General features: G+C 36.3%; 1 protein-coding gene across 2 annotated transcripts; it reads left to right on the forward strand.

The window, feature by feature from the left end:
- The first annotated feature begins 15,956 nt into the window (after nt 1-15,956).
- Nucleotides 15,957-22,340, forward strand: LOC141611426 (uncharacterized). Of its 2 annotated transcripts, none has more exons than XM_074429957.1 (5): nt 15,957-17,121; nt 19,941-19,998; nt 20,087-20,170; nt 20,311-20,452; nt 21,569-22,340. In XM_074429957.1, the coding sequence occupies exons 1-5, from the start codon at nt 16,623-16,625 to the stop codon at nt 21,932-21,934; spliced, it is 1,149 nt and encodes a 382-aa protein (XP_074286058.1). In that variant the 5' UTR covers nt 15,957-16,622; the 3' UTR covers nt 21,935-22,340. The 2 variants fall into 2 exon arrangements, with proteins under 2 accessions (XP_074286058.1, XP_074286057.1); XM_074429956.1 differs by having other exon boundaries at nt 16,008-17,121; nt 19,938-19,998.
- Nucleotides 22,341-23,987: the final 1,647 nt, after the last annotated feature.

The raw sequence follows: 23,987 nt of genomic DNA on the forward strand, positions 1-23,987 counted from the left end.
GGTGGTTATGGGTGAATTTTGGGCCTAAACCTAGAATAAACCCATGAGCTTCTCTATAAATATAAGGGGAAACCAAACCCTTGCTTTTCTTTTCTCATAATCTCACAAAACCCTAAACCTAATTTCTCTCCTCTCTTCCTCCTCGTGCCGCGCGCCCCTTCCTAGGGTTTCGTGTCGTTCTTCCTCTCTTCCTCCTTCCTTCATCATCTTTCGTGCTTAGATCGATCATACTTCTTGGATTTATCTATCTTCTTCGTAAGTTTTATGTTTTCGCATAGTTTTATAGTTTTTATAGTTTATATATATATAGTTAGTATATTTATTAGATTTGTTATCTTTGGCACGTGGATGATTTCAATAAAGGCGTGGAAGTTGCACCTGGAGAAGACGTTTATATCGTCGAAGACGATCTTTAGGATTATTTGCTTAATAAGGTAACTAGGTGTTTTCCTTTAATTGTGTTTATGCCAATTGATATAATTAATATGATTTAATGATTGTTTTGCATGATTGGTACATGTTTGATTATTTGTTATTATGATTATGATTAAATATGTTTCGCATGTTTGTATTTGTTTTAATGCATTAATTATATATCGTATGTTATTTATATGTTTATTATGGGTGTCATGAGCGCAATTAGGGTTTACGAATAAACCCTAGTGGCGGCATGATAGGCGGCCAAGGGTTCTCTCCAAAGTTATAGCTAAAGCTAGTATAACATTGATGATGATTCTAGTGTTGTAGCTAAAGTTAATACAACTTTGGGTAGTTACTTTAGTTACGGCTGGATCCACTATAACATTGGAGTACGAGATAAGGTTATAGCTGGAACTAACGTATCCTGAGATTTATGGCTCACGGTTATGGTTGGAACTAGTATAACATCGAGTTTCGTGCCAAGGTTATAGTTCAGGTAAGTATAACTTCAAGTTATATGTGTTGAAGTTATAGTAGAGGTTACTATAACCTCGCATCCAGAGTTCATGTTATGGTTAGGGTTACTATAACATTGCATGGTTAATGTTAAAGTTATAGCTGGAGTTACTATAACATTGGTTGCTTATACTTGTTTCATATGTTGTATTGTGTTCAACGTGTTATGTCCTTACATGTGTTTGCATGTATCTTTGGTTACTCTTGTTCATATGATAAGTAGGATGGTCAGTTATACTATCCTATGAGTTGAGTCGTGATGTTGTTCACGCATGTTAGTACAGTCAGTTATACTGTGCATCTGTTTGTTGGCTAGTGGTATAGATGACGTGCGGTATCAGTTATATACCAAACGGAATGAACTAACGCCACCCATTATGGGATTTATTTGGTCTATGTTCGGGGGTGGCCAGATTCGTCAGTTATACGTTCTGGGTCCCCAGTGTCGTTCGGTGTACAGTTATTGCATCGAGAGGTCTGGCCAGGTCTTAGGCATATAGGCAGTGGTGATACGCTATACATAGTACCGTGGAGTATCAGTTATATACTTCACACCGACGGGGAGTCAGTTATACGATCCGTCAGTCAGAGTATCAGTTATATGCTTTGACAGGTTAGAGTGTCAGTTATACGCTCGAGCCGGTGTTCGTTTTATACCCTATGCGTATTGTGTGGAAGTATTGGATACATACTCTAATTGGTATGACGTGTGGTGTTCACCCTATTCGCTACGCTTTGTTGCTAGCTTTATGCCTTATGTTGCTATTGTTGATGGGTAACGTTTGTGTCTCGTAATATGGGTTTTCATTGGAGATGTTATCTTGAAAGGATTGTCTAAATATGTTTTCGTTTAATGATAAGTTTACAGTGGGTTTTCATGAGTATAGATGGTCTCACATGTTTACTAGTTCTGCATTTCATTTGTTAATGATTCTTGATTATATTCAATTGTTGTAAACATGACTGGGAGAGCATCTAGTTACTCCCGACTGATTGTCGACCCCCATTCTCGGGTTGTTCGGATGATTGCTTTGTTTTTTTGGATGATATCTTCTTTGGGAAGTACTTGTGCGGCGAGATGAATAATAAATTAGGACTTTGCTTTATGTTTTAAGAACCTTTGAATAATGTATTAGTTTGTTTTGGATTTTAGTAGCGAACCGGATTGGTCAGGTGTTTCCGCCACCTTAACCCTTTTATCAGTATCGTACTCTGATATTTACTTTATATAAGTTTTTCCTTTGTTTTATAATCCGGGTTGTTACAATTTGATTTTTTTTTTTGATAGAAGGTGAATAACTTACATTATTGTAACCAATACAAAATAAGTTACTCGACTAGGTAGCACCAGACCCTTGACAGTTATATCTAGCATTACAAAGCCATACATCGAGATTACATAACTATTATATAAAAGGAAAGCTGCTACATTAAGATAAGCAAGATTAACGATGGTAGAAAGGCAGAAGATGGCAGCTTGGTGACGAGCGTTGATATCATCTTCATTAACACAGAAGACCTCCAAATACCGTCGATACATACAAACGCCGGAGTGACAATAACAAGGTGTAGTTACGCTCTTGCGAAAAGAACGTAGAAAGAAAGGGTGAAAGGCAAGACGAAGTCTGCCCTCGGCGGAGATAAATTTCCTACACCTTAGAGATCGCACCCATTGGTTATAGGACAAACGGATCAAGAAATCCAATATGCAATGTTTAACACGAACCCCCGGAGACACAAGCACCTCAACACCAACACCGTTCAAGAAACTTGCCTTACCACTAGAGAGATGACTAAGACTCCTATAGGAGGAGATTATTAGGAGATAAAAACAAGACAGGAAATTAAAAAGAAACACCATTCAAAAGTCGAGAAGACCACTACCTCCGACCCCAACCAACACCACCGCCGAAAACCTAAAACCACCCTACCTAACACCCCTCAAAACAGAAAGCAGAGGACCCCAGGCCAGCAAACAAAACCCTACTCCAACCAAGACACAGTCAGACCCGACAACCCATCCCCGAAAGACACGGAAGACATGCAACCATGGGCGGATTTATAGGGGGTGATGGGGGTGAACCCTCACCCCCATTAATTTGAGAAATGACAGATATATATTTGTTTGTGTGCTAAAATTACATTAAACCTTAGTGGCTCATTGGTTGAAACTATCATCCACCATCAAAGCAACCTGGGATCAAGGCCCTACAACTGCATTTATTTTTCTACTTTTAATTCCGCAGCCCACTTGCATTTATTTTTCTACTTTTAATTCCGCAGCCCAATTGACCTTTTTTACTTTTAATTACGGTAATCAAATAAATTTCTGAATGAGAAACATATAATTTATTTGGCAAGGTGGTAATACTTTCTTTTTTTCTTTTTTCTTTTTTTTTCTAAAATTTTGACCTTTTCTCAATAATTTCGTTCTTGAAATTTTTTTCCTTAAATTTAAAATGATTCTTTCATTTATTATTTTGATTGTGTAAGCAATTTTTTTTATTTATGGAAAGCTTTCAAGTGAGATCTTTACAAATGTGAGTATCTTTCGTTTTTGTTCGTAAAATGATGTCCCATATGTTATTGTAATACAGTCTAATCATAAACATATTGACATTCATATTATTTGTTAAAAGTCGGGACGGGTCTGATCGAGTAATTATATTTTGGCATTTTTTTATGTTATAAATTTTACTAAACACCCCCATTTTATAAATCCTAGATTCGCCACTGCATGCAACACCCAACCAAACACCAGACCACTGAGACTCCAAATTCCAAGCGACCCCCCCCCCCCAGGACCATCGGCAGACATGCAACACAACCACCATAATCGCAACAGATCGACATAAACAAAACCTGGAAAATGGACCGATCTGGTGGGCAAGGGGGAGGGGAAACACCAGATCGTCCCAAAACCACCACCACTAACAGAAAATCGCCACCAAGATGAGCTATGCTCATTGACCAGACACAACAACTACCGACGTTTAAGACACCGGAACATATCAGGGGTGGGGAAATGGGTTAAGGAGAGGGAAACACCCCCGAACGCATGTGACGCATTCGATGACAGGACAAGGGAACCCGAACGAACGACCTCAGAACAACCACGCGAAACCGCCAGCCTAGCCCACCGGACAGACGGGACGAAAGAAGCGATCCGAATAAGAAAGGATCGAAGTCAGGCCAAAGGGGACCGCCGCAACGAGAAGGTGTGAACAATCACCGGAGATGGGTCAAGGAATGACCCCACCTCCGGCAATGGGTAGGGGGAGAGGGGGGAGGTGATTGGCAAGGAGAGGCGGCGGATCAATTTGGGATTTAGGGTTTTTTTCTTTTTTCTAGAGAGAGGTGGGAGGATTTTAATGATTTACCGTTATTTGATTAGTGTTATATAACTATAGAAGTGATAATTGATAAATTGCACCCTTCGTCATTTCCAACCCCGACTCAACACCCTTGCCCATCCAACAACGAACCGCCACACAAAGTATTTATGATATCGGTAACTTATGATGATTATGATTAAGGCTTGAACTTGTGTTTGAAACAACTCGCTCATACCAATAAAATGTATTTCACCTTATCTTTGTAAATGTGCTAGAACTCAAATCTCAAGCTTGATTGATGAAACCAAAACGTACCAACAAAACACTTGTATAGTTACATATCCAAGTAAAGCAAAAACTCTAAACACAAAATTTAACATTGTTCATTGTTTTGATTATAAAAACATGAAAATAAACTCAAATAGTGCTCTATGGAATTTCTTAACTTCTTGATTTAGACCTTCATTCTTAAGATACATGACTAAATATAGCTCTCCTAGGCTAAAATGGAGAGCAACTAAAGTCGGATCTTAAATGGGGTAAAAATCAAGAAGCTAGATAGAAGAAAATTTCTAGAAAAAGAGCCAAGAAAAAAGTTCTATAGAAAGAGATGAAGAAGTGAAAGTAAGAAGAAAAGAAAGATATTCAAACCCATTTCTTATTTCTATGGTTTTCTATTTATTTTAGAGGATTTTCTCTCTCTAAAATTGAGAGAGAGCGCTCTCATTGGACAAGAGGTCAAGATGAGTTGTTTTGAGTATATACTTCCAATTAGTCAACCACCTTAAACTCGTTGGAATGGAAAGGTATTCGACACCCCTCTCTTACTATCCACCCAACAAACCACCCTTGACCCGAGCTTTCATACCATAGAGAACTGTATTCTTACTTACCCTTATGACAAATGTAGGAATACAGATATACTTATAATCCTATATACATATGTTATTCAAACATACTCCCTCCGTTCAACTCCACTTCGCATGTTTGCTTTTTGCACGGGTATTAAAGCGGATTAAAAAAACTATAAAAAGTACATAGGGAAAGAGAATGGTGGGGTTAAAAATGTTAAAAAAATCAATTGATCTCCCTTGTGACGGGTTACCATTTATGGCGGATATTTTGTGAGTTAAAATGGTTACAAAATGGGTTAGTGGAAAAAGGGGACCACATGAATAGAGTTGCAGAGAGAGAAAAAGTGGGTACTTTGTGAGTTAAAATGGTATCCGTCACTCAAGAGTGACGGATATATGCCGTCACAAACAAGAATTTGTGTAAAAAAATATAAAGGTGGGGTTTTATGGTGAATTAGTGTGAAGTATGGATGATATTTTTTTGTAAATATGGAGTGTGAATAAGGATAGAATGGTCATTTTCTTGGCCTAAAAAAAAAACATGTAAAGTGGAGTTGAATGGACGAAAAATGAATACATGTAAAGTGGAGTTGAATGGAGGGAGTACTTGTTAACTTATCGAGAGTACATGTCACACTAAACTATTACATAGTTCAATAGGTCTTGGTATAGACGGGTGGGGCGAACAGACGGGTAAAGACCTCTAATAAAATGGATAGGGGGGACAAGGTGGGGCACCCCCCATGTACTCCCCACTTTATGACAAACGAGTATTTTGTGAGGGGAAATGCTATCCGTCTATATGTATAGACGGATAATGTCCGTCTATAATGAAAATTTGTGTACATAGTTAATCATTTCACCAACTAACATATAATTCAAGACACTCACTAAGGGATGAACAAACACATGCTTTGAGACAAACATACACATGAGTAGATGACAAGAATAAGACTAGTGCTAATAATTAGTCACTATACTCAAGTGTCATTGTGTCAACCTCTTAAGTGGAGACACTTACCAAACCCACATTAACATTTCTTCTATACACTTACGGACTTACCTCCCCCTTCTTTCTTTCTTTCTTTCTATGTTATGAAATATTATTATGTAATATTATATGGATGTCCATATGTTAGGATATTCTAGAGATATTATATTATGGAAACTCTACCCTATTGTGTGTGTATATATAAACTCCCTCATAATGCAATAATACATAGTTTTTCTCTCTCTTCTATTCTCTCTCCCTTCTCTCTATAACTATCAATCCCTTTGTTTCACAACACGTTATCAATACGATAGACTCCCACCACTTCTCATATCTCTTTGAATGTCGTATAAATTACACCTGATTTTCTAATCTCATTTACGTAGCAAATTAAAAGAGTATAACAGCAAGGAAGCACTTGGTTTTGACATGCGTGGACTTGGTGACCAAGTGATGTTTATAAGAGTTGTCCACCAAACATGTTAAAATATTAATTTATCTCATTCAGGTATGTTTTCTATACATTGCTTACGGTTGTTCACTTTTATATTATATATACTCCGGTACACAAAACAAGTAATTATAGTATACGACAATTAATAAGCTGAAGAATACTCGGTTAATGTTGACATAGTAATTCCCATATCTATGCAAATTTATATATTAGCCCGTAAAATTTATATATTTGGATCTGAAGTTTTATATTTGCAGTCAACAATTCTTGAGAAGGGACATATCATATAATTTTGGACCTGAAGTTCCAAAAAGATTTATTTTACAAAGATGAGAGATATGTCCATATTATGACTTTGGCCTGAAGTTCAAAGTTTTAAAGGTGTGTAATATTTTAACACCGTCTCATCAGTACAATATATTCATATTGTATAAGTGTAAGTGGACAAAAGTCCACGTCTATGAGTATATGAACCGGTGTTCAATTTAAAGCGGTCTTTATGAAAGGCAAATTTATTTGCGAATTGATTCTTGTTCACCTGAAGTTGAACAGTATAATGAGATATGAAATTTAATCCATTCTTTGAAGTGAATGTGACATCTCATAAAGACTCTTTCTATAGCAGAGATCGAGAATATGGCGTTATGATAAGCCTAATATTGCGGCCTTAATTTAGCCTAATAATGTGGCATTTGATGAGCCAAGTAAAGAGGCCTTAATTGAGCTTTAATGATGAGGCCTCATTGAGCCAAATTCGTTCATCTTGGAAAGAACATATCTCATGAAAAAGTAATGTGAGACTCTCATATACACTGAAAAATCAATATGAGAATGAAAGAATATTATATACGGGTTAAAATTTTAACAGATATGGTAATAATTATATGAGACATGGATGCTACTTTATCTAATTACTTTTGTCGTTTTCGTTTATGCGTGTATTTGCCAATGCCTTAATACACAACTTGTAATAAAATTTCATAATGGTATAGTTATAGCACAATTGCTCATAAAAGTATGTGATCATGGCAATATTTACTTTAATTGGCATTTTCATTCGAGTTTGATGGAATTTTAATGCTAGGTTATTAGGTCACAATTTTTCTATTGAATGAACAAAAGGATGTTATTATTACCAACAATCTGGGTTTTTACTATAAAGAATAATTAACGGTCACGATTTCTCATCTCTTTGATTTTGTTTATTAATTCCGTTAAGTTGCTCTACTTATCTTTATTAATGATAATGTGGATACTAGCATGTTAAGCCATTTTTGCAAGTACATGGTAAGATATGCATAGTAACTAGTCTAACTTATTTCATATTCAGTTATTAAGTATTTATTCAATTATTTGATAATAGTATTTAAGTAGTAAGTTGTAATCTGTATTTGTTTGATAGAGAACGTTAATCTTAACCATGATCAGACATTAATAATGTGATCCGTAATATAATTTATTATGTTATTAGTGAATACATAGTCCAATGAAATAGTTATCTAATTGATAAGTATGACTTAATGCAACTTATTTTGAGACATAGATACTACATGTTTTGATAACAAAATGTTTACATTGCCATATTGTATCATTTAAATTTAATATGGGACATTGAGTTTGACACTCCTAATCACGTGAACATCTTTAGTATTTAACTAGGTTTAGTGATTTTTATATGATAATAATAATTTTCATGTTCACTGAAATAATATTGATGAGTCTTGCCTACATGTATGAGACACTTGTTGTGTCCTATGTCACATCATTATGAAAGATTGTCCTGGATTGTGGGCAACTAAGAAAGTGGACATGAAATGATTCAAATGTGACAATAAAGGCCATCCGGGTTCTTATTATACCCGTTTTGATAAACCTAAAGTTTATCCTAAAGAAAATATAAGTGCTGAAACTCTCTCGTGTAAATTTATTAAAGGCAAGACATTACACGAAGACTGAGTATATTTAATATTGGAGATCACAATTTGATTATTATATGGAATCGTTAGTCTCCAAATTGGGCATTGTGATTCAGCACATTGAAAAACCAACTGCATAAGACAATTAAGGTGGATATAATGATTTATTGCCCATTAAATCTATCTGGTATAGATAGTTTTTACCACCTTAGGGGGAGAATATATGATAAGGAAAAGCTGGTAAAAACAAACAAGTATATTATCCCCAACTGAACCTGAAGTTCAGTGGTTTGTTTTCAATATGAAATACATCAAGTAGAGGTTCATGGAATTAGAAATGACGGTATTCATTTGGTTATGAAGATGTATTATGATACCACTTTTATCACCTTATCAAAATGTGATATGTTACATTAAAATCTATGATTTAACTATAGACAGTTTAGCCCTATATGTGGTATAGCGAGCTATACATTAGTCATAGAAAAATATGTAATGAAAAATTACATTCTTGCCAAATTGAACAATAAAGCACACGTGAAATATAGTGTGAGAGTCATATCGGTTCACATATTTCTAGTAATAAGAAAATGGCAAGTTTGGCAGTTGGTACTCCTATGGAGTAAATAAAATTGGATGTCCCAGAAGTGGCATAGATATCTGAATGATACTAGATGGCCTATATAGAAAAGGAATGGTACCAAATATATTCAGATATCATTGATCAGTACTGACAATATCACGAGATATTGAAATTATATCGATATGTTTAAGGAACCGATATGCATTTGCGCGCGGAATATAATGGACTAGATAATGGGGATCTTATAAGTAAGTCCAGTTTTGATTGTCGACATATAATTTATGATTATAAATGAGCTCATGGACTAAATGTCCAACTATTGACTTGAAGTCAATTGAAATTATGAATATTGGAAAATGAAACTGTACAGTTTGCATTATCGAGTCATCATCATGTGTATTTAGAGATTAAGTTCATTTGCATATTAATTAGTTTTATTTTATATAAGTTATTGCATTGTTTTAGAATGTTGTTTAGAATTAGTTACATATCATATGCATGCACATGATTAATTATATTGTTATATTTTGATAAATATTTTAAAAGGAGAAATGTTATCTTACGAGATACTCCAACGAGGATAACTCCCTATAGGAGCCTCTTGAGTTTTGGGAACTCATGATTATATATGAACCTCTACGATACGAATGAAAAGTTATCGTGATTATTTCCAAAATGGAATATTTAAATTCATGTAGAGTTTACTTGAAGAAATTATTATTGTCTCAACCTGAAGTTTGAGCATATGAGAATAATGATTTAAATGAGTTTCATGCTAAACATGTGAAATTATTTTATGGTCCAGAAATACCATAAGGATTGGAAAATAATAGTCAAAGTCTACAATGAGAATGTTAATTCATACATATGTGGTTTAACAAAGATAAGTGCTCAAAAGTATTGGATGATTTATTTAATAATTATCGGATTGATTCTCCTTATGATAAGGAATGATGGCTACACTCTTTTTTCCTTCGTCTAGGTTTTTTTGTCCCAATGGGTTTTTCCTAGCAAGATTTTTAATGAGGTAGCACAATAAGCGCATTGATACGCTATGATTATTAAGACGAGTTATTCTTGACATATAATATTATGTATCTATCGAGAAATTCTCTATCACTATTGTGGAAGTATTATTTGAAATAAAGATCCAAGAGTCATCACAAATGACTAGACCCAGATTGTGAGTTCTAATGAAATATGAAGATAGAAATTATCAAGAATTTGAAGATATCAAGTTTATCAACTACAGTGGATTTTATTCAACTATCGAGACGAGAAGTTACGTTAAAGTATGGTTCATTTCAAGATACATCAAGTTATGTAATCATCAGGGGGAGTAACACGCGTTGTACTCTTTTTCCTTATCCATGGTTTTGTCCCACTGGGTTTTCCATGAAAAGGTTTTAACGAGGCAACTATTATTATGCGTGTTTGAAGATTAGTGTACTCTTTTCCTTCGCCAGTGTTTTTCCCAAAGGGTTTTTCTAGTGAGGTTTTTAACGAGGCATCTTCTTCAGTAATGGACATCCAAAGGGGAGTGTTATGAAATATTATTATGTAATATTATATGGATGTCCATATGTTAGGATATTCTAGAGATATTATATTATGGAAACTCTACCCTATTGTGTTTGTATATATAAACCCCCTCATAATGCAATAATACATAGTTTTTCTCTCTCTTCTATTCTCTCTCCCTTCTCTCTATAACTATCAATCCCTTTGTTTCACAACACGTTATCAGTACGATAGACTCCCACCACTTCTCATATCTCTTTGAATGTCGTATAAATTACACCTGATTTTCTAATCTCATTTACGTAGCAAATTAAAAGAGTATAACAGCAAGGAAGCACTTGGTTTTGACATGCGTGGACTTGGTGACCAAGTGATGTTTATAAGAGTTGTCCACCAAACATGTTAAAATATTAATTTATCTCATTCAGGTATGTTTTCTATACATTGCTTACGGTTGTTCACTTTTATATTATATATACTCCGGTACACAAAACAAGTAATTATAGTATACGACAATTAATAAGCTGAAGAATACTCGGTTAATGTTGACATAGTAATTCCCATATCTATGCAAATTTATATATTAGCCCGTAAAATTTATATATTTGGATCTGAAGTTTTATATTTGCAGTCAACAATTCTTGAGAAGGGACATATCATATAATTTTGGACCTGAAGTTCCAAAAAGATAGGCATATAGGCAGTGGTGATACGCTATACATAGTACCGTGGAGTATCAGTTATATACTTCACACCGACGGGGAGTCAGTTATACGATCCGTCAGTCAGAGTATCAGTTATATGCTTTGACAGGTTAGAGTGTCAGTTATACGCTCGAGCCGGTGTTCGTTTTATACCCTATGCGTATTGTGTGGAAGTATTGGATACATACTCTAATTGGTATGACGTGTGGTGTTCACCCTATTCGCTACGCTTTGTTGCTAGCTTTATGCCTTATGTTGCTATTGTTGATGGGTAACGTTTGTGTCTCGTAATATGGGTTTTCATTGGAGATGTTATCTTGAAAGGATTGTCTAAATATGTTTTCGTTTAATGATAAGTTTACAGTGGGTTTTCATGAGTATAGATGGTCTCACATGTTTACTAGTTCTGCATTTCATTTGTTAATGATTCTTGATTATATTCAATTGTTGTAAACATGACTGGGAGAGCATCTAGTTACTCCCGACTGATTGTCGACCCCCATTCTCAGGTTGTTCAGATGATTGCTGTTTTTGGATGATATCTTACTGGGGAAGTACTTGTGCGGCGAGATGAATAATAAATTAGGACTTTGCTTTATGTTTTAAGAACCTTTGAATAATGTATTAGTTTGTTTTGGATTTTAGTAGCGAACCGGATTGGTCAGGTGTTTCCGCCACCTTAACCCTTTTATCAGTATCGTACTCTGATATTTACTTTATATAAGTTTTTCCTTTGTTTTATAATCCGGGTTGTTACAATTTGATTTTTTTTTTGATAGAAGGTGAATAACTTACATTATTGTAACCAATACAAAATAAGTTACTCGACTAGGTAGCACCAGACCCTTGACAGTTATATCTAGCATTACAAAGCCATACATCGAGATTACATAACTATTATATAAAAGGAAAGCTGCTACATTAAGATAAGCAAGATTAACGATGGTAGAAAGGCAGAAGATGGCAGCTTGGTGACGAGCGTTGATATCATCTTCATTAACACAGAAGACCTCCAAATACCGTCGATACATACAAACGCCGGAGTGACAATAACAAGGTGTAGTTACGCTCTTGCGAAAAGAACGTAGAAAGAAAGGGTGAAAGGCAAGACGAAGTCTGCCCTCGGCGGAGATAAATTTCCTACACCTTAGAGATCGCACCCATTGGTTATAGGACAAACGGATCAAGAAATCCAATATGCAATGTTTAACACCAACCCCGGAGACACAAGCACCTCAACACCAACACCGTTCAAGAAACTTGCCTTACCACTAGAGAGATGACTAAGACTCCTATAGGAGGAGATTATTAGGAGATAAAAACAAGACAGGAAATTAAAAAGAAACACCATTCAAAAGTCGAGAAGACCACTACCTCCGACCCCAACCAACACCACCGCCGAAAACCTAAAACCACCCTACCTAACACCCCTCAAAACAAAGCGAGAGGACCCCAGGCCAAAAACAAAACCCTACTCCAACCAAGACACAGTCAGACCCGACAACCCATCCCCGAAAGACACGGAAGACATGCAACCATGGGCGGATTTATAGGGGGTGATGGGGGTGAACCCTCACCCCCATTAATTTGAGAAATGACAGATATATATTTGTTTGTGTGCTAAAATTACATTAAACCTTAGTGGCTCATTGGTTGAAACTATCATCCACCATCAAAGCAACCTGGGATCAAGGCCCTACAACCGCATTTATTTTCTACTTTTAATTCCGCAGCCCACTTGCATTTATTTTTCTACTTTTAATTCCGCAGCCCAATTGACCTTTTTTACTTTTAATTACGGTAATCAAATAAATTTCTGAATGAGAAACATATAATTTATTTGGCAAGGTGGTAATACTTTCTTTTTTTCTTTTTTCTTTTTTTTTCTAAAATTTTGACCTTTTCTCAATAATTTCGTTCTTGAAATTTTTTTCCTTAAATTTAAAATGATTCTTTCATTTATTATTTTGATTGTGTAAGCAATTTTTTTTATTTATGGAAAGCTTTCAAGTGAGATCTTTACAAATGTGAGTATCTTTCGTTTTTGTTCGTAAAATGATGTCCCATATGTTATTGTAATACAGTCTAATCATAAACATATTGACATTCATATTATTTGTTAAAAGTCGGGACGGGTCTGATCGAGTAATTATATTTTGGCATTTTTTTATGTTATAAATTTTACTAAACACCCCCATTTTATAAATCCTAGATTCGCCACTGCATGCAACACCCAACCAAACACCAGACCACTGAGACTCCAAATTCCAAGCGACCCCCCCCCCCCAGGACCATCGGCAGACATGCAACACAACCACCATAATCGCAACAGATCGACATAAACAAAACCTGGAAAATGGACCGATCTGGTGGGCAAGGGGGAGGGGAAACACCAGATCGTCCCAAAACCACCACCACTAACAGAAAATCGCCACCAAGATGAGCTATGCTCATTGACCAGACACAACAACTACCGACGTTTAAGACACCGGAACATATCAGGGGTGGGGAAATGGGTTAAGGAGAGGGGAAACACCCCTGGAACGCATGTGACGCATTCGATGACAGGACAAGGGAACCCGGAACGGAACGACCTCAGAACAACCACGCGAAACCGCCAGCCTAGCCCACCGGACAGACGGGACGAAAGAAGCGATCCGAATAAGAAAGGATCGAAGTCAGGCCAAAGGGGACCGCCGCAACGAGAAGGTGTGAACAATCACCGGAGATGGGTCAAGGAATGACCCCACCTCCGGCAATGGGTAGGGGGAGAGGGGGGAGGTGATTGGCAAGGAGAGGCGGCGGATCAATTTGGGATTTAGGGTTTTTTTCTTTTTTCTAGAGAGAGGTGGGAGGATTTTAATGATTTACCGTTATTTGATTAGTGTTATATAACTATAGAAGTGATAATTGATAAATTGCACCCTTCGTCATTTCCAACCCCGACTCAACACCCTTGCCCATCCAACAACGAACCGCCACACAAAGTATTTATGATATCGGTAACTTATGATGATTATGATTAAGGCTTGAACTTGTGTTTGAAACAACTGCTCATACCAATAAAATGTATTTCACCTTATGCTGTAAATGTGCTAGAACTCAAATCTCAAGCTTGATTGATGAAACCAAAACGTACCAACAAAACACTTGTATAGTTACATATCCAAGTAAAGCAAAAACTCTAAACACAAAATTTAACATTGTTCATTGTTTTGATTATAAAAACATGAAAATAAACTCAAATAGTGCTCTATGGAATTTCTTAACTTCTTGATTTAGACCTTCATTCTTAAGATACATGACTAAATATAGCTCTCCTAGGCTAAAATGGAGAGCAACTAAAGTCGGATCTTAAATGGGGTAAAAATCAAGAAGCTAGATAGAAGAAAATTTCTAGAAAAAGAGCCAAGAAAAAAGTTCTATAGAAAGAGATGAAGAAGTGAAAGTAAGAAGAAAAGAAAGATATTCAAACCCATTTCTTATTTCTATGGTTTTCTATTTATTTTAGAGGATTTTCTCTCTCTAAAATTGAGAGAGAGCGCTCTCATTGGACAAGAGGTCAAGATGAGTTGTTTTGAGTATATACTTCCAATTAGTCAACCACCTTAAACTCGTTGGAATGGAAAGGTATTCGACACCCCTCTCTTACTATCCACCCAACAAACCACCCTTGACCCGAGCTTTCATACCATAGAGAATCGTATTCTTACTTACCCTTATGACAAATGTAGGAATACAGATATACTTATAATCCTATATACATATGTTATTCAAACATACTCCCTCCGTTCAACTCCACTTCGCATGTTTGCTTTTTGCACGGGTATTAAAGCGGATTAAAAAAACTATAAAAAGTACATAGGGAAAGAGAATGGTGGGGTTAAAAATGTTAAAAAAATCAATTGATCTCCCTTGTGACGGGTTACCATTTATGGCGGATATTTTGTGAGTTAAAATGGTTACAAAATGGGTTAGTGGAAAAAGGGGACCACATGAATAGAGTTGCAGAGAGAGAAAAAGTGGGTACTTTGTGAGTTAAAATGGTATCCGTCACTCAAGAGTGACGGATATATCTTAAATCACAAACAAGAATTTGTGTAAAAAAATATAAAGGTGGGGTTTTATGGTGAATTAGTGTGAAGTATGGATGATATTTTTTTGTAAATATGGAGTGTGAATAAGGATAGAATGGTCATTTTCTTGGCCTAAAAAAAAAACATGTAAAGTGGAGTTGAATGGACGAAAAATGAATACATGTAAAGTGGAGTTGAATGGAGGGAGTACTTGTTAACTTATCGAGAGTACATGTCACACTAAACTATTACATAGTTCAATAGGTCTTGGTATAGACGGGTGGGGCGAACAGACGGGTAAAGACCTCTAATAAAATGGATAGGGGGGACAAGGTGGGGCACCCCCCATGTACTCCCCACTTTATGACAAACGAGTATTTTGTGAGGGGAAATGCTATCCGTCTATATGTATAGACGGATAATGTCCGTCTATAATGAAAATTTGTGTACATAGTTAATCATTTCACCAACTAACATATAATTCAAGACACTCACTAAGGGATGAACAAACACATGCTTTGAGACAAACATACACATGAGTAGATGACAAGAATAAGACTAGTGCTAATAATTAGTCACTATACTCAAGTGTCATTGTGTCAACCTCTTAAGTGGAGACACTTACCAAACCCACATTAACATTTCTTCTATACACTTACGGACTTACCTCCCCCTTCTTTCTTTCTTTCTTTCTACAACTATCCTTCATTTTTTTCCCATTTCAAACCCTTCTCCTTTTCTCTTTAATGTCTACTCTCTAGCTCTTTTCACCATTTTCCAATTTTAATACCTTCCAAATTTCTCTAAATTTCACTAATTTCTCCAATTTTCTATAATGTACCTCAATTTTACCCTAATTTAGTGTTTCCTTAACTTTCTCTACTACCCTTTTTCTTAAACCCTAATTTCACTCCAATTTTCCCCCTTTCATCACATTTCCTACAATGTGTGTCCTCAAATCTTCCTAATTGTCGATTTTATGCAATTTTCTCAATTCTTTCCTTTAATTCAGCTGATGGGTCAGTGTAATTTCCTTTAATAAACCCTAATTAGCTTATTTAAATGCTTGTTCTCGTTGATTTCACTATAAATTAGGTCAAAGGTGAATTTTTTAGCATCTGGGTAGTTGTAATTTCATATGTAAACTTCAATTGTCTCCGATTTGCGCCGTTTAATACTTTAAGTTGGTGATTCACTCAACTTTTGATCTAGAGGTGCGATCTTTAGCACTTGGGTAGCTGTAGTTTTATCAATGTCTGGTGGAGCTAGGGTTAGATCAATGGATTTAGCTGAAGTAGAGCAAAGACCGGCTCAGAAACCGATGGTGGTGACGAATAAGCTGCGTAAAAAGGGGGAAATGTCGCCTGAAAACCAGAAAGTGAAGAACCAAGCTCAATCAACACCCACATTGTCGCCGTCAATGCGAAATTTGAGCGCCCCATCGAGTTTACGACATGGGAATTTTCTGTTACGTGGGAATTTGTCGATGAATGCGTCTTGTTCGTCAGAGGCGTCAACAGATTCGTCTCACAGTAGGGCATCAACGGGGAGGATTAGTCGGAGTAGCGTACCGAGTGTGAGGAGGAAGCAAGGGGTGTCTAAGTTGGACAAGGTTTATAATAATGGTAGTGGTAATGGTAATTATGGCAAGGTTGAGAAAATCGGGTTGATTGATGATGATAAAGAATTAGTGGGTGAAGTGGATGGATTGATGGTGAAGAAACGATGTGCTTGGGTTACACCTTCAACTGGTATGATGATTTTGCTTTGTTTTCGTAATGATGATATTATAAGCTCATTTGTGTATTGCTTTTTACTGATAATGAATGGTATAGTGGTTGTATGTGACTGAAATCATTTGACTTTGTTTTCATGATGCTGTTTATGTTGTATGCTTTATCTTGTTTCTTTAACATTGTAATGGTAGAACAGAATTGCGCCATATTTGAGAAAATTGATTGTTTTAAAAGTAAGGGGTTAAAATGTTGTCTTGAGTTTTAGCTTCGCCATGTTGGTCAAGGTGGTATGTCAATGTAGACGGCATTTGTTCCAATGAGACTGTTTCTTGAGTTGATTGTTAAAAAAAAAAGCTTTGCCTGCGATGAACTGGTTGTAGAACACTAGTTAAGTCACTTATGTTTGTAGCCCTTGCAAAAACCATATGGCTTTCAAATTCGGGTACATCATCCTTCATATTAATTGGTGGTGATGATGTGCATATGGTGTATCTAGTTTATGTAATTAGATGTGAACACAGGGGTTCAAATTTTAATATGAACTGAAGGTCGTGCCACTGTTTTTTGATGGACACTTTCCCTTGGTGATCTTTTGAGCTTTAACTTAGATGTACCAGTCTTGTATTCCTTTACCTATTATTGTCCAGTGTCTATATACCCGAATTGTAGAGGCGGCAAACAATGACACGACACGAAAACACGACACGAACCCGACACGAAGTTAATGGGTTTGGGTTGAGCCTTAATGACCCATTTATGTAAGTGGGTCGACATGAACACGACACGAACTTTAATTGGGTTGGGTTTGGGTTGAGCTCTCTAAACACGAACCCGATACGAATGACCTATTTACTAAATTAATCATAATTTTTCTTGATTTTACATCGCATAAATATACTTACACTTTCCAAATATAGACAAAACACGAAAACACGACACGAACCCGACACAAAATTAACGGGTTAGGGTTGAGGCTTGATGACCCATTTATGTAAGTGGGTCGACACGAACACGACACGAAATTTAATTGGGCCGGGTTTGGGTTGAAGGGTTCGTGACCCGTTTACATGTGACACGAACTCGACATGACCCGATCTGTTTGCCAGGTCTACCGGATTGTACGTGACTTGGAGAAAGTCTGAACCAAATTACACTTGAATAAAACTAAATCTGAAGTTGCATATCATACCCGAATCACCTGATTTGAAAAGATCCATCCTAAACTTTCCAAGAAAGATTTAGTTGACTTGTCACCGTCAAGCTAAATGTATGTAGAGGCATTTGCTTGTGTCAATTTTGGGTATAGGATGCTCAAGATTTTTAAAGTGGGAGTTTAGTGAAAATTGAAATTTCTTTTACTAGCTTGAGATAATAGTCTGATTGAAGTTCTTAGCCAAGATGTTTTTTCCCATGTTTGGGCCCATCTACCGTTGCGCAATCAATGAAAAATTGTTTTTAAGTCATGTCTCAATAGCAACTGAACGGAAGACTTTGGAAAGCCTAAACCCTCGGGGTAAGTTCGGGTAGGTTTGTAGGAAAATGGAGGTAAGGGAAATGGAACAAGACGCTTTTCTTTGTTTGGTTAGCAATATGTATGTGGAGTGATATAGAAGGGAGGGAAAATGGATCCTTCCATTTCCCTCGTCCAAGGCAAAATTAAAATCTCTTCTGCATAGGAAAGATTTGGAGGAAACTCACCTTCCTCCATTCTTCCGCTCCTTCCCCCCATTCCCTTTCCCTCTTTTGGTATCCAACACACCTTCAAAAGGGGAAGAATATTTAGCTATTGATCAACTTGTACTTACTGTGTTTATTGATGCAGATAAGTGTAAGGCACATATCAATCAATTAGTGGAACTTTTAGGATGTAGGATTTGAATGTTGTTTGCTCGCATGAAATTAAAAATCTGGTACATTTGAACATTAAACTGCTAACAAGAAGCTCGTAGATTTAAATGACTCATATGAGTATATGACGTTTTAGTAAGTTAGGGAGTGAGAACAGCTTGGTAATCTCATTGTAAGAACTAGCTATGTTAAGGTAGCATCTATTCATTAAATCACAGACTACAGAGTCTAATGTAGATTATATCTCTCCGCTTCTTTAGCGACCCTTGTTAGGAAGGGGATATGAGCTTGAAGCATGGAAGTTACATGTTCACTGGACACTAGTTGGTCAAAGGAAAAGTGAACTTAAACAGAAGGTCTGAAGAGGTAACCAGTTGAAAAGTTCTAGACGAGGGAAAATTGTACTCCGTATTAATGTTTTTTTTTTCTTTTAATGACTGGATGTACGTAAATAAATAATATGGTACAATTACTTGCTCACTCTTTTCTATCTTTACCCTACCGTTAGACCGCATATTAGGGTTGATAATTATATATAGTAGATACCCCCTCTGCCCAGTCAATTATGTGCATTTTCCTTATTTGGGTGTCTCAAACGCTATCATTTCATTACGTTTCTGTTTTAGGTATATAAAAGTTACTTTCCTTCTCATGTGCATGTTGCTTTTCCACTTTTTACATTCTTAAAACACATATCCTTCCTTTGTTCTTTGTGCCAAAAGCAAATGTAAAGAATTGATCAGCATGGAGGGAGTACATTTTTTTGTGATTTTGACGCCGCTCTAAGTGATTTAATGATCTTGATAGACTCTTGAGTTTGACAATTTCTTGTAATATGTTATGGAATCTATTATTTGCTTTCTGATAGCTAAATCGCCTTTCCTATGGAAGTTGCTGATATATTTTGGAAGTTATTACTTCTATTTTAGTTTTGTTTATTGTATTAAATTTTCCTCATCCTAATACTGTTTCCTTTCCTGAAGAAGATCCGTCATATGCCGTTTTTCATGATGAAGAATGGGGAATTCCAGTCCATGATGACAAGTAGGTTATGTCAATTGAAATTTCTGAATCTCAGTCAATTATTTTCAACATTATTAAGATCACATGGGCTTTATATCGTTTAATGTAGAAAACTGTTCGAGCTCCTCAGTCTCTCTGTTGCTTTAGCTGAACTACCATGGCCTACAATACTAACTAAAAGAAGTACATTCAGGTATGACATTATTCATTTATACTATTCATTTACCCTTGTTTTCCAGTGATGGATTTGATTGTAGATTACAATTACCTTATAGTCCGTACATAAGAACTCCAATGATTGTGCACTTTCAAACTTTTTTTTTGACCTGTCAGGGAAGTTTTTTTGGAGTTTGATCCCGTCTCAGTTTCTAAGTTAAATGAGAAGAAGATTTGCGGACCAGGAACTCTCGGCAGTAGCTTACTATCAGAGATGAAACTTCGTAACATTGTTGAAAATGCCCGTCAAGTGTGCAAGGTATGTAGAATTGATGTGGTTCATGTTCACCATGTTCTAAAAGACATGAAGTGAAATTTAAAGAGTAACCTAAATAAAAGAATGGTGTATAATAAAAGCTCTAAAGTTATGCTGTTTATCGTGTGATGTGATTAGAATATGTCTAAGACGCTTGTAATATTCCCTCTAGCTTGTACTATAAATAGAGAGGCTTGGTACTTGTCATAACCAAGCTAAGTCCAAGTGTTATATCTTTCAAAAACATCTCTTGTAAGCCTTCCTTGTAAAATATACTCCCTCCGTCCTGGTCAATTGTTGTCCTTTGGTTTTGGCACAAAGACCAAGGAAAGAGGGGGCCAATTATTAAATGACAAGTGGACTAAATTGAGTGTGAATGATCAAATTGCTCATCAAGTTAATTCTTAAAATAGAAAGGACAACAATTGAGTGAGACACCCCAAAATGGAATAGGACAACAAATGACCGGGACACGGGACAGAGGGAGTATTCTCTTCTTGTAATATAAGCTTTCCCTTTCCCTTTATCTATAATCTTGTCTTACAAATTCATAACTATACTCTTAATTATATATTGATCCGGTCAAAGTGTCAAACCACTAAGTACTCACTATGTGTCCGTAACACTTCCAGTGGTAGCCAACTCACCTTATTTGTTAGAAGTTTGAGTAACATAGGCCATATCACTGTGCATTTGGTTTGGTTCAGTGTTCCCCCCCCCCCCCCCCCCCCCCCCTCTTCTCTTCTTCAGGGTCTTGGGACTTGAGAAACTTGATCAATGACCAGACCCGAAATTACCTTATTCAAATGCGAAATAACAACATGAAGTAGTCCTGAAGCCGAATTTACCCGGCTGGAAATGACCCAAAAATACCTGAAAATGTAGCAAAAAATGACCCTAATCCTTGATGGTCTTGCCCCACACGATCGAAATGACCTGTTGTAGCCTTAAAAACTTCTATAACTTGGTTGTGGCTTAGATTTACTGTCAGAGATCATTTTATAGTTGCTAGGTCTTATTGTGATCTTATAGCAAATACTGGTAGAGGATTAGAGGCTGAGAAAGGTCCGTGTTCTTGATAGTGATTAGTTGTTTGTTTTACCCGTCCAATAATGTCAGGTTCAGAAGGAGTTTGGATCATTTCATAAGTATATATGGGGGTTCATGAACCAAAGGCCACAAGTGAACAAGTTTCGGTACTCTCGTCAGGTGCCAGTCAAGACCTCCAAAGCAGAGACGATCAGCAAAGACCTTGTTCGAAGAGGGTTTCGAGGTGTGGGTCCCACAGTGGTCTACTCATTCATGCAGGCAGCTGGTTTGACCAACGACCATCTCGTCACTTGCTTCAGGTTCCAGGAATGCATAGCAGCCGGGGATGGACCCGAAAAAGATGGCCAGGTTACGATTGAAGTGGATAAGCCAGTCGACATGGTCAAGCTGGAGCTTCCTCAAGCTCTAGACGAAATCAGTATCTGCTCAGACTGATAAATCAGGTGACACCAGTTGTATAATATGTGAATTATTCGGACCTGGGAAGCGTTTTGGTGAACTACACAAAGAAAGAGGGAAGGATTTGCCAAGGGCCAAAATTCGTAGATATATCTAGCATACCACGTCATTGCAAACCCAAACCGATGAGAGTATTGGAAATGGAATGTTGGGATATGATTTCCCATAAATAAGAAAGTAGAATCCCAGGAATGTAGTGTAGAAAACAACTATGTTATTGGTTAGGGTGTAACCGGTTTATGTCTAAGAACTTTTCGAGCTGAGGGTCCGGCTTTAGGGAGGTTATGTATTCCATATTTCCATGTGGCTATGTTGCTTTCTTGTATAGTTATGTAGTGTGTACTGCTAGTTGTCTTTTTTTAATTTATTGCCTTGAGAAGTATTTCCTCTTCCAAATCTTTCATGTTCAAATTGCAATGATCATCAAAACTTGTGCAATTTTGGGTCGACGGAGAAATCTGGATCTTTTTGGCTCTTGATTGTGAGCCCTCCTGGATTCAGTGTTTGAACTTTGAACTGACGAGTGATGACTGATATTGGCTCAGCTAGTTTTAGTCTTATACTCCCTCCCATCCAAACCAAAGGTAACATGGGAGGGAGCACAAGTTTTAAGAAAGTAGAGAAAAAGTAAGGGTAGTATTGGAATTAAAGTAGGACCACTAGTAGTTTAATTAAAGGAGGGTCACAAATATGATGACATTTTCTGTAAATAATAAGGGTGTATGAGGGGTCTTTAGTCATGTTTTTTACCAAATAAGGAATGGGTAGTTTGGTTTGGATGGTCCGAATAAGGTAAGTGTTACCTTTGGTTTGGATGGGAGGGAGTACTAGTTTGGATGCCCGTGCATTGTAACGGGGTAATTAACTTAGTTAAAAAAAATTGGTTATAAGATCTTAATATTTACATCTTATGTCTAATCATTTATTTAGATATGATCAAAAGTCAAAACATCTTATTTAAGAGATGCAAAAGATGTTAGGTTGATACCTGAGTTCCAAGGATGCCTCATATTTATAATCATAAGACCACTACATCTTAGTATGTTAAATCTTTCGATGTGGGACAATTCTATTATTTTTATATAATCCTATATTATTTTTCAATGTGATACATATAACATACTAAGAAGTACACAATTTTATATATGTACAAATTATATGAAATCTATACGCTAATGATATCATTTTTACCACGAATCAAATTATGTTATTTTCATAACTTTCTTAATGATATTTTTTTGCCAAATGAAATGTAAAATTTTTTTATATAAAAATTAGAAACATCACTTGAATATAATATAGGAAATAAATTTTATAATAATTAAAAGATTCTCCACTTTATTTTTTACACCAAAAAATATTATTTATAATACTTTCCTAAATTAATTTTTAAGATCACCCCACCTTATGATAATTTTTTCTGATGTGGGACAATTCAACTATTTATATGTAGTATATTTACCACACCTACATTATTTTTCAATGTGGGACAAATAACACACAAAAAAGTACACCATCTTTTTTGCACCTATTTCGATATCCAACCCGATTTAATAATGAGAAAATATTTGTAACACCCCCATACTCCAAGTGCCTTACCAGGACCACTCAGGTATAAAGACGTTACAATCTCGGTTACCCGAGGCAATGATAATCAAATAAACAATAATGAAACGATATTTAAATAGTAATACTTTAGCGAAAGGGTACAATCCAAAAACCAAACCAAATACTAATACATGTTCTCAAAATGGTCATCTCATCAACTAATCAAATGTATATGAAAACCGCTAAACTACAAATGGAAGACTTCTATCATCCGATCGTGGCAATCCCAAAGAATCCCAAGATCATGTCATACTGCCACCATCCCCGAATGGATCACCGCAGTTTTCAAAACATTCACCGGGTCGTCTACTATTTACACAAGAGGTATAATCAACAATACAAGAACCAACACAACTCAAACAATCATATATGATCGGCACTCCACTCCATCTCCGTCTCCGATCGTCCACCGGACCAGCCA

This window comes from Silene latifolia, chromosome 11 (assembly GCF_048544455.1).
Source record: "Silene latifolia isolate original U9 population chromosome 11, ASM4854445v1, whole genome shotgun sequence".
Lineage (NCBI taxonomy): Eukaryota > Viridiplantae > Streptophyta > Magnoliopsida > Caryophyllales > Caryophyllaceae > Silene > Silene latifolia.